This window comes from Psittacula echo (genome assembly GCF_963264785.1).
Source record: "Psittacula echo genome assembly, chromosome: 4".
NCBI classification, from domain to species: Eukaryota; Metazoa; Chordata; class Aves; order Psittaciformes; family Psittacidae; genus Psittacula; species Psittacula echo.
In genome coordinates, this window is record NC_137738.1 from 103,405,751 (window position 1) to 103,418,088 (window position 12,338).

Here is a 12,338-nt window from a genome sequence, read left to right on the forward strand (position 1 = left end):
GGTCCCAACACCGATCCCTGAGGGACACCACTCATTACTGGTCTCCAGCCGGACATTGACCCATTGACCACAACTCTCTGCGTGTGGCCATCCAGCCATAGTGACCCTGGATTTTAAGGAGGAGGCAAAGTTGGTCAGTGTTGTTCAGTCATCTTGGGACTCACCTGCACAGACATACAACAAGGGAAGAGTATGTTTCCCCTAACAAAGGGTTTGGAAATAATAATACTTAAAATAATTGGGAACACAAGCATGAGAATTCTTCTGGATGCCACTGGTCTGTATTGCACTGTAAGGCCCTTCTTTGAGGGGGGTAAATTGCAACTATGTAGGAAACAGAAGGGAATCTTTCAGCATTCAGGTATTTAGGTGTAGGTTTAAACATGTTTCCTTTATTGCTGAGGTGTATTTGCAGGTATGTCTGGCCAAATACACTAACTACTCTAGCCAGTGTTAAACACTGTTTTAAGGTGTTGGGTGTATGCTTAATGAAATTGCTAGCACATGTGATGGCACTCGAGAAAATTAGCACCTTTTTCTCTGATGTGAGATTTTTTCAGACTACCTTTTGGCTGGGGAGGATCTGGGATTTGGTTTCTGTGTATATGGTACTTTTTTGATGTACAAACAAGTTTATTGGAAATGGGTTTCAGTATGCTGTATGCTACTTGTAACTTAAGCTTGGAAACAGAGAAGCTTGCATGATTTTGTCTTTCATTACTGACCTGTGAAGCATACTTTGAGATGTCAAACGTTTTCTTTGCTTCTTTCTGCTTGGAAACGTTGAAGTTGAAATATATCTTTGTTATGGAGCTATCAAGCATTGAGTGCTTGCTTCATTTAAAAGCACTTTGGGAAAAAACTTGAACTGTGGGGGGATGGCTGGGGGAGAATGGCCTTAACTCATATGTATCCCAAATATCTCTTGTACTCTGCAGAGTGTATCTGTAATTGAAAATAACTGGAAGTGTGATGGAACTTCAGAATTTTAGGTCAAAGTTCTTAGGAGACCTCTTGTTTCCCACCTTGCTATTGTATATGGAGATAACAGCTGTCTGTTACCAGGAATGGTAATAGTTTCTCTTATCAAAACAAGCCATGCAGGTTTCCTTGGTAAAGAAAGAGCTGCAGTAATGTTATCTGCAAGAAATGCAGGTTCAAACAAAAAGGGGCACAAAAATGCCAGCCAAGGGTTGTTCAGAGTGATTTTTCAGAGGTGTGGAACAATGCAATCCTGAGCTGTGTGCTGGGAGAAGGACAGCCGGGCAGTTGCTGAGTCCTGCTGCTTTGTAAAACGCAGATGCAACAGGCTTCCTGCCACATCGTCTTCCCTGCTTAAATAATGGCCAGGAATGCGGGCTTGACCATACCTGTGCTGCTCTACACATCTTTCCAGAAAGGGCATGTTTGCTCTACAGTAAAGGTAATGTGTGTTTATTACATGTGGGGCTACAACGATTGTTGCAAGCACATGAAAGCGCTACATTCAGTGGGCCTTGCCATAATGAAGTCCTGATCTGAATCCTATTAACTTAATAAATCTTACTATTTTCTGCAATAAAAGGTGGTACCATGCATATTAAAGCAAACCTCTGTGGTCTCATCATTGGAGGTATGTAATGCTGTTGGTTTGTATTCATAGACACTACATTCTTTTTGAATTACAGCAAGTTAAACTTCCCCTGAAGGAAATGGTTTGGACCTGTAGTTGGTTGAATCAGATCAATTGTGGAACTGTTTCCTTAGCATATGCACGCCAAGGGGTGGATGTTATAAAGGCTTGTCTATGCAGTGTTGAAAGTTCCTTTGTGGAGGTAGTCAACATAACGAAACATCTGTCTTCATTGCTGGGAAGTAGTGTTAGAAACTGCCCATTCCCTTCTAAACCTCTATGCTAGTTTAAGAACTTCCCCTAAACTAATATGCCCAGTATGAACACTGCAGAGTTGTGTATATTTCACAAGTCATTAAATGTTGCCACAAACCATTGTAGGGTATGTATGTCCTCTGTCACAGCTTTGAGGAAGGGAGAAGTCATGGCTTCTTATGTTCTTGTTTTAAATAAACTATTCAAAAGGAAATCAGGTGCTGACTTTCACAAGCAGTAATTCATGCACACTATAATTGGACAGTGGAAATATTGAACCAATGTTTTAGGCACTAACTTTTAAAACCAATCTTCTTTAAATATTTCGGCTTTGTGTCTAAGGACAAAGAGGTTTCTTTATTTGTACATTATCTGTATGAAATCCTGGCTGTACAAGAGCTACTTTGAAGCCTGTCCTGCCAGCAGTGAAGAGTTACTACAGGAAGAAGACTCAGCACTCTAAATGGAGTTGACGATAACTAACAATGCAACCAGAATATAGTTTATCCTATTTCTTAATACTTCAGCTTTCTCTTTAAACCCTTCTCCACAATAACACTGTTTAGTCTCGACACTAAACGGAGGAGGAGTAGAGGGTAAGAAGCATTTCTGTTAGATAACTACCACTCGCTGCCTGGTTTCATAGGAGCTCTTTTTGTCAGAATGGGCTACCTACAGCTAGGAAGAGAAATTCAGTTCTAGATTTTCTCATCTCTGACAATATTCATATTCAGATTAGAGTCCTACCATTGTACGTAGTCAACATTTACATTTCTGGTAACTAAAATCCTGGTGGTAACTGTGACACCTGGCCTATGACACTGATACACAGAGGAACTGAAAGCACATGAGTCACACTGCATGACAGTTATTCAGGGAAGGAGAAAGGGAAGAATAGAGAAGAGCATATACTGTGCTTATTTTAGCATCTAAAAATAACCCTTCTGACAGGTAGAGGACAGTTTAGTCTTTTACTGAGTCTGCCAGAAAGATACTCAGTTGAGTCAAGCCTTTCTATGTGCAGATGATGAAAAGCTGAGGATGCCTTCTTATGCAAAATAACAAGAAGCTAACAACTTTCTCCAAGGAGCTCAAGCATCCTCCCTTTTACAGTATCTCTAAGCCTGAGATGCTGTAAAACATTCATTTATAGTTACTCCTTAACCTAACCTCTTATTGTAAGTAATTAATTACTTCAAATCTTCCAGCAGGATGAGAGTGACTTCTGTATTCAGTCCAGTTACTGCTCTATTATAACAGTCTAAAGTACACTACACTGTCAGTAACAGTACTGATTTTTGAAGGGGCCTGAACTTCACTTAAGTTCAGATGAATTCAGAGTAAAGCATTAGTCAGCAAGTAGGAGCTACCAGTTTGAGAGAGTAAAAAGAAAACAGAACAGGTTAACTTATGTATTGTGTTTTTAATCAGTACAACAGAATCCTCAGGGAGGAAGATACAAATTAGTAAGACTTCCACAAATAATTTAAAAAACCCCAAATACAGCTGAGTTTTGAAGTGGGCAGTTAAAAGTAACCCTTCCCTCCAAAGTCAGGGAAAAGGTAGTCTGTGGCTAATACCAAACTGCATTGAGCCTGAGCCTGCAAACAAGAAACCATGCTGCATGTTACCAGGTACCTGAGTGCTATCACTTCAAATTAATCAGTTTTTCAACTGTCAAGCTTATAGGAAAAGCACTTGGTAACTATAGTTCTCTTCTGGGGATAGCATTAACAATTTAATCCACCTTCTTTGCTCACTGAAAGATAAGGTACCACTAAAGCTTTCTAAATCAATTTCTCTTACGGCAAGTTACTAGACTTGCCCATTAACAAGGAATCAAGAGTTCGAATAAAGAGAACACTAGCCCTGGTCTGCACCAGAACTTTGCATCTATACAATTCAGACACTACAGCTAACAGATCTTACCTCAAAAACTAAACTAACTTTTCCCTTTAAATTTCCAAGGTTTAAAATAAGAGTTTAGAATCCTTGCTTGATGATTGCATATCAAACTTCCAGTTGTTGCTTTTTAGCACTGCTTTTTAGTCTTCAAATATTATTACCAGCTGGTACACAGGGCAGAACCACCTCTATTACAAAAATACCTTTAGCAGAGTTTATACCTGAAAAACTTCTCAAAGCATTTAGAAGCAGCAATTTTCCCCTACAGCCCCAAAACTGAGTCATCGAGGGATTCTCAGTTTAAACTGAGATCTTTGAGATACGCAAAGTGGTACCATCCTAACTGGAGCTGTGCAGGAACTAAGTCATCCACAGGCACACATCTGGAAATGTCAAGAGCCATCTGCCCAGTGTTATAACTGCTGGACCACACACTTTTTTGCTCCGAGTAGAAGTGATATGCACCAATTCTTTCCCTACTGGCTTCCGTTTTCCTTCTCACCAGTTTTTTGTCATATTGCTGGCTTAGGGTGGAGACAGAAATATTGGGATCTTCTCTATGCCTTCTATGCCCAAATTCAAGAACAAATCAGAACATACTGTCCAAACAGAAGTAACTTTTAACTCTCATAAAAAACATCTTTCCAAAAGATGTACAAGAACACTAAAAGTCAACATTAATTTAAACTTAATACAAAACCCCCATTAATTATCAAATTATTATCCCACATTTACAAGTGTTAAAAATCCACTTAGTCTACATCCGGTCTAGTTCATACTCTGGGATTTCATTTTGAAAGTGGTCAAAGGCTTTGAAAAACTAAGCATCCTTACTTTGTTAAGCATCTCTTCAAGCAGAATGCCACCTGCTCATTGTTTTATTGGCTCATGTTTTACAGGACTACTAGTCAGGTAGCACATACAAACAAGTTAGCAAGGTCTGGCTGTACAGTATTTTATACATATACCATTAAAGTGCAAAGTATGCCATCCAGTGCAAGTGCAAACTCTCTTCCTGAAATTCCTATTTAGCAAGCGAGACGAGGCTCCCTAACACTATCCAATTAAAGGGTCATCATCATCATATTGTAACTGAAGTCGGGAAAATGGCCGTGTGGGAGCTACTCTATTCTTGGAGATTATAATAATGCCGGTGAAGGCAGTCAGTACCATCAAAGCCCCAGTGACTATCCCAATAGCTTCTGGAAGGTTTATGCACCACTGGTCAGCAAGCAAGCACTTGGTGTTACTGAAAGTGCCATTGTGGGGCAGCGGTGTCAGGCCCAGGATGTGGCACATCATAGGGTAAATATCAACGTTGTGTATTGTGCTCTGCTTGTAACCCCGACGAAAAGCAGGCCCGCGAGCAGCCAGGAACGGATGCATGCTTGGGAGAGCATTGTCATAGCCATGGTCACCTACTGGAGAAAGGCAAAGTTTATAGAGTTAAAAATCACAGTTTCTGTTTGCATATTGAGTATTCCCCCTCCCCTTCCCTCCACCCCCAAAAGGCACATATTGTAACCAAAGACTAATGCAGAACATAAAAGCAGCTGTTGGATCAAACACAGATGGAACCCAGAGTTCCTTCCCTCCTCCCCAGTTCTCAGAAGACTCTTCCCATAGCGGTCTTCCGCCATGGTTCCCCCTCCATTATCCCTTTTCAGCCATCAACACTTCCAGTTTTCCCCTTCCCACTTCTCATGTCAAAGTTGAAAAGGAAGTGGCCACTCCACAAGTCAGTAACTGGAATGTAGATTTGTGCTTCTCAGGTTTTAGACGGGTATCTCCCCCTTGCAAAGCAGACACTTTAATTATTTCTTAAAAGCCAAACAATTTTCCTTAAGCAGGGTTCAGTTCCAGCATGTGAAGTACCCTCAAATCATGCTTATCAGATTAGGTACTTCAGGTGAAGGGACACCCAAACAGTCAAAACAAAAACACGGTCAAAGGATGACAGTGTCAGTGACAGGTATACAACAGAATGTTTGTGGCTATAAGGCCACCAGTACTTGGATATTTGGTAGGTTTTTAAGAAATACCCAGACTTCTGGTGGAATATAAAGAGCTGAAAACCAGCTATAATTAAATTTCCTAATAATATGTCTGAAAAATTTGCCCTAGATGCTAAAAATTTCTCATAGCAAACACAGCACAGTATATTTGAGTGCCTGCGTTTTAAGTTTTGAGTTCATTTCTTACTAACAGTTAACGAGTATCAGAGAACTGTCTCCTTCACTGAAGTTTCTGATGTGAAATGTCAAGATGTCACACTCCCCACTTCAGTGTACTTCAATATTCCTTTTTAATGTTTTCCACCATTACATTTGTTAGCACAAAGACACTACTGCACCACATCTTGCTTGTTTTAATGCAGTCCTGTCTTTCCAGATTACACTAGTTTTTTCCTTCTACTGCTCTCTTGTTTTGAACAGAGCTGTTCCAAGTCCCCACTCCAACAAAGACTCCTGTCTTCCACCCCTGAAGTAGGAGGGATGGTGTGTGCTGACACAGGAACAGTGTAGGAATTGGTACACTAGCCACTTCTTATGCTGCCACTCTTATCTGTGATGACAAGTACAATAAACACTTAAAATAACCTTTTAGGCTAAAACCTCCCCTGCCTGCTTCTGGGAAGCTTTGGCTAGCAGAATTGTTTTGAAAAGTGATTCACTTCAACTGATACAATGCTGTTACTTATAAATATAGACTTATTAACTATTTTTAGGTACATGGAAATGAATCTAACCATAAACAAGAACGAGACCTCTATTAGAGAACATGTGTGCCAAGTATTGCCAATTTGAAGATGACTGTAGCAAATCTGTGAGGAAATTAAAATATAAACATATCTTACCTTAAAAACAGTACTTTTGTACAAATAAACATAAATTCATAGAAGGGTTTGGGTTGGAAGGGACCTTAAAGCTCATTCAGTTCCAACCCCCTGCCATGGGCAGGGACACTAGACCAGGTTGCTTCAAGCCCCATCCAACCTGGCCTTGAACACTGCCAGGGATGGGGCAGCCACAGCTTCTCTGAGCAACCTGTGCCAGCACCTCACCACCCTCATAGTAAGGAATGTTTTCCCAATATCTAATCTAAATCTCCCCTCTGTCAGTTTAAAGCCCGTGGCTTTCATGTAACTGTTGCATTTTTTCAGTAAGTTATACACATTTCTCTTGTCTGCCAAAAAACAACTCTGCATGTGAAACACCTGGAAATATATACATATATAATCACACCTATACATATGTATGTATGCAGTTAGATATTCATAGCATGTAGCAGGAAAAACATGCATAGCTTAGCAATGTCCTATATGAAGTAACATCTCATCTGTTTTTTCTCTTTAAAACATACTATTTGATACCGCTAACAGGAAGGCCTCTGGCTTCTTTGGCCATTACTGTTGTGTTCCTACTATTTTTAGTATTTCACCCAGTTTATTTTCTATTATATATGCTGTAGCATTAAGTATTGTGTCTGGCATGCTTCAATCTGTGCGCTTCTATATATGTATTTTATAAACAAAAATAAGCGAAACCACACTCTAGTAGAAGCTTTGAGACTGACTTGCCTAAGATAACTCTTAAGTTGAATATATTCTAGCTAAAGAAATATCCCCCATCTCTTCCTCATCCATTAAAACACTCCAGACTCAGGCTGAGAATGTTCTAGAAAATGCTGAGATGTTCCTAAAGAAGCACAGTGCCAGGACTCCACTCATTAAACTGGGATCAGCTTGCACATGGCTGGAATAAACCCAAGACAGTTTATCAACATAAGCCACCAAGAGCACAAATGAGGGACACGCACTTACATTTTGACAGTGACTCGTTCTGTACAATGGTCCAGCCTTCATCTGCAACCAGGATTATGGGTTGGATTCTCTTATTATGACGGTAATGAAATCTGTCAGGAATTTCTTCTTTGAGATACACTTTCATGTGACTGTTGCATTTTTTCAGTAAGTTATACACGTCTTCCTTGTCTGCCAAGAAAAAAAAGTGCATGTGAAACAGCCAGAAATTATGTCCTGGTACTGCAATTACCTGTCATTAAACCTGAGATTTTTTTTTTTTGTCCAAAAACAATTTTTCTTTAAAAGGCACACAGAAAAGTTATTTGTTCAGGTCCCCATGTATCAAGGTGAATTTGACAATTTGCTCTCATTTTCAATAAGGCACCTCACAGCTGTGGTTTTGAAACTACAATTGAATTAACCATCTGAACGTGCAAAGCAGGAGGGCAAAATTCAAGCAGAGAAATCAAGAGCAGGCAATCACTCACGAAGGCAGTAGATTTTGTTACTGTATATATCACTTTGTTCATTAGAATTGCTTCAGCCTGGCCACAGATGTGGAAACTGAGACCAGCAGTGTCATGACATGCCTGTTAGTAATTACTCCAAGATACAAAAATTCTTAGTAAACACAAGAGTTTATTTCACGCTCACTGTGAATTATAACCATATAGACTTAAGCGAGCAACAAGAGAGCAGGCACAGAATCACAAAATGGTTTGGGTTGGAAGGGACCTTAAAAGAGGTTACCTATTTCCAACCCCCCTGCCATGGGCAGGAACACCTTCCCCTAGACCAGGCTGCTCCAATCACCGTCCAACCTGGCCTTGAACATTGCCAGGGATGGGGCAGCCACAGCTTCTCTGGGCAACCTGTGCCAGGGCCTCACCACTCTCACAGGGAAGAATTTCTGCCTAAAATCTCATCTCAGTCTCCCCTCTGCCAGTTTAAAGACATTTCCCCTTGGCCTGTAGGAGGCCTTTGTAAAAAGTCCCTCTTCAGATTTCTGACAAGCCCCTTTAGGTACTGGAAGCTGCTCTAAGGTCTCTCCAGAGCCTTCTCTTCTCCAGGCTGAATAAGCTCAACTCTCTCAGCCTGTCTTCATGAGCATCTTCATGGCCTTCCTCTGGACTTACTCTGACAGGTCCATGTCCCTACTGTCTTGGGAGCCCCAGAGCTGAATGCAGTACTCATACTAAGAGCCTGTGTACTTTCTCAACAAGCTGTACTAGGACCATCTTTACCACCCATAACAATTTGACACTGATTACCAAAACAAAGTACTTTCTAAATAAACATTCTTTAACTTACTCATTAAATTGTGTCAAACTTGCAAAAGCGATGTAGTTCACCTTGCAGAGATGTGAACAATCTACCATAGCATGTACTTTTTAGTAGTAAGATAAACAACATTTAATTCTCAGTGAATGACTTAAACAAACAAACAAATAACAAAGAAACAAACCAAAACATACTCTGTCTTGGCAGCACTGCAGCAACTGGACTCTTGTCTATCAAAGTGTAGTTGTTGCGCCCAATGCACTCATCCAGGACAATCAGCTTCTTTGCTGAACAGGAGGCCATTCCATGATCACTTGTTATTATGATATTAATAGTATCCCACAAACCTAATGCCTTTAATTTATTGGTAAGGAAACCAATATGATTATCCACTTCTTCTAATACCTTGCGCATGTTCTCAGTGTCATCTGGCCCATACTTGTGTCCACTTGCATCCGGTTCTTCCCAGTACAGTATAGCAAAACTGACTACTGGATTAGAGCTGTTCAGCCAGGCAATGATTTTCTCCACTCTCTCCTCAAACGTTACTGAAAAGTTATACTTCATGAAGAACTGAGGGGTTGTATCATTAATTTTTATGTCAGTACCAGGCCACATTGCAGCAGCACTTGCTCCATTTCCCTGCTGTTGATTTGTCACCCAAATTGGAACTGCCTCATTCCACCAGAAGGGATCTGAATCATTGAACTGTGAAAACTTCTTCTTGGCATCTGCATCGTACATGTCATTGGCCACAATGCCATGGCTTTCTTCATATAAACCTGTCACTATGGTATAATGGTTTGGGAAAGTCTTGGTGATAAAAGAATTTGTAACTTGTTTTACAAGCACACCATTCTCAATGAACTCCTGAAGATGAGGAAGTTTATAGGTGTCCAAGTAATCAGCCCTGAAGCCATCAAAGGACACAAGGAGTAAACTTGATACTGCATCACCCGCAGAGCGAGCACAACAGGCAACTATTCCAGAGAAAAGTAATGTTAACATCGAGTTCATTGTTGATACTTCAAAGTATTTACAGCAGGTAATCAGATGAACCTGAAAAATTCAAAAGATAAGGCATGTAACACAAAGTAATTGTACTGGAACCAGTTTAACTAGCTAGACATCATGTACATCTTGCTTGTAGGAGATGACTGCAAAATAACATGCCTAAACAACCACTGAAGTCAACAGCGGATTTTCCTACTGACTTCAGAAGCTTCTCATATATTGTCATAGTTTTTCATATATTAAAACAACTGAGCAATGAGATTTTCTTTCATTCTAGACTAAATGAAAGGAAGAATTGCTTTCTCTTTTTTAAGCAATCACTCCATCGTTCTGTGTGTCTTATTATGATTCTGCATTCAAAGACAATCAGTATTTTACTTCATGTTCAAGCACAGACACCTGAACAATTCTAGCTCCACATTTAAGAATCCTCTGCAGCTCTAAATCCTCATTACACATCACTGTTCAGACCAGAATTTTGTTTTCTTCTGTAACTACAATTTTTCCTTTTCATCCCATCTTTTTCCACAGTTTCCACCCTCTCGAGTTGCTGGAAGACTTTTGAGCCTTTCAACACTCCTATTTACTCATTGCTTACTCTGTACATAAAACTGCCAGGAGTTGCTGTTGCACATCTGCCATAACAGCATTTAAGCCTGTTCTCTATGTATCATATTTCTTTCTAACTAAAAAAAAAAAAATCATTAGTAACCTTGGGTATGAATCAAGTATTTCTCACCAATGGATTCATTACTATTATGAAACAAGGCGTGATTTGTAAGCCTTTTTTTATCCTTAAACTTATTATGTGACAGGAGTACTTTGTTCAGAATTATTCTACAAGCCTTTAAGAAAGAGGAAGTGAATTCCAGGTTTCACAAAAACCTTTGCAAGATGGTCAGACAGCGTATTTACTTTTTGAAAGTAAAACCCACCCCAGCAAATTTCTCCTTTATCTTGCACAAACAAAGGTGATTCCAGGAGGAAGAGCAGGTATCTTCCTAACTATAGTAATATCTTCTGGTCTCTCTCAACCCTTTTCCCCAAACTCTTAGAAACTGTGAGTGCATTACTTCAAAAATGCAAGTAGTTTTAATGCTGGCTAAAACTTTAGGAGAGAGAGGAATTCAAAGCATGGCAAATCATCTCCACACAACCAACAGTTAAAGTTTCTTTAGAAGATACAAATGTTAGAAGAAAGGATAGTCCAAAATAGTTTTAAGGGATTTTCTAATACAGAGGACTTGTGACATACAGCCCCTTTAAAGAGCAGCAAAAATGAAGAAATTACATAAGCAATGGAGCAGAGAATTGCCTGCTTCATGTTATCAGCCACTTTAAAAAACAGAAGCAAGGCTTTTCACAGCACAGAAAGACTTAAGACCATAGTATTAGCTTCAAAAAACTCCGAAGATGCTAAGCATTTCTGGTTTACACACTGTATCAGCATTACTCCCTCCCTGTTTGCATGGGATGTCCCATCCCTGGCAGTGCACAAGGCCAGGTTGGACGGGGCTTGGAGCAACCGGGTCTAGTGGAAGGTGTCCCTGCCCATGGGAGGGGGTTGAAACTAAATGAGCTTTAAGGTCCCTTCCAACACAAACCATTCTATGGTTACAGCTATCCTGAAACTCCTAACCAGGCTTCCAAGTCCTCTGTTATTCGGCTCGGTCAGGAACGCGCTACCTTGCGGGCTGTCACCGCAGATCCACTCGGTGCTCAGCGTTCCTGGAGCCGAAGCGCCTGCACCGCGGGGCCGCTCAGCCAACGGGCCAGCCCCTTGAGGCTCCGGCCTCACCGCACACACCGGCAACGGCTCCACGGAGCCCGACAAGACTTTATTTCCCCTCACCCTAAAATCGAGGGGGTAGGAGGCGCAGCCACCGGAGCCCGGGGGGGTCCTACGGCCTTGCCCCGTGCTGCGCTCAGGCAGCACCACTCACCACAGCCCCGCTGTCGTCCCCTTCCCCGCTGCCCGGCCGCCGCTGTTCCACCCCGACCCCACTGGGAGGGCCCACTCCTGCTGGCAGCGCCGCCGGGACAGATCCGGACGGCTCTAGAGGTGACGAGCCGCGGCGGCGAACGGCAGCAGGAAGCACGGCGAGGAAAGCGCCTGCGCACCCGCTGCCCGCGCAGCACCAACCGCTTTAGGGGCGGCAGCGCCGGCACTGTCAGGGTGGGCGCGGCAGCGGGGGGCTCTGCCGCATGTGATTGGTTGAGGGCTCGCTGGCGGGAGCGCCGATTGGCTGCGGGGAAGTGGGCGTTTCGCTGTAAGACATGGAGGGGATCGTGGGAGGCGGGTTGGTGAAGCTGAGGGGGATGGAGGAGAGTTGTGGGGTACTGGGGGGAGCGGAGCTAGGGAGAGGTGAGGGGCGGGCTGAGGGTAACTGGGGGGTTTGAGGCGAGTTGTACGGAATCATGGGGAGCTGCGGGGATGTGAGTTGAGGTGAGGGGCCTAAGGGGGAA

At 41.9% G+C, this 12,338-nt stretch overlaps 1 protein-coding gene across 1 annotated transcript; it reads right to left on the reverse strand.

The window, feature by feature from the left end:
- Positions 1–3,391: 3,391 nt before the first annotated feature.
- On the reverse strand, positions 3,392–11,944 carry ENPP4 (ectonucleotide pyrophosphatase/phosphodiesterase 4). The gene is made up of 4 exons (XM_080615625.1): positions 11,816–11,944; positions 9,053–9,917; positions 7,596–7,766; positions 3,392–5,193 (listed from the first exon to the last, which is right to left on the reverse strand). The coding sequence occupies exons 2-4, from the start codon at positions 9,873–9,875 to the stop codon at positions 4,829–4,831; spliced, it is 1,359 nt and encodes a 452-aa protein (XP_080471751.1). The 5' UTR covers positions 9,876–9,917; positions 11,816–11,944; the 3' UTR covers positions 3,392–4,828.
- Between the last annotated feature and the right edge of the window lie 394 nt (positions 11,945–12,338).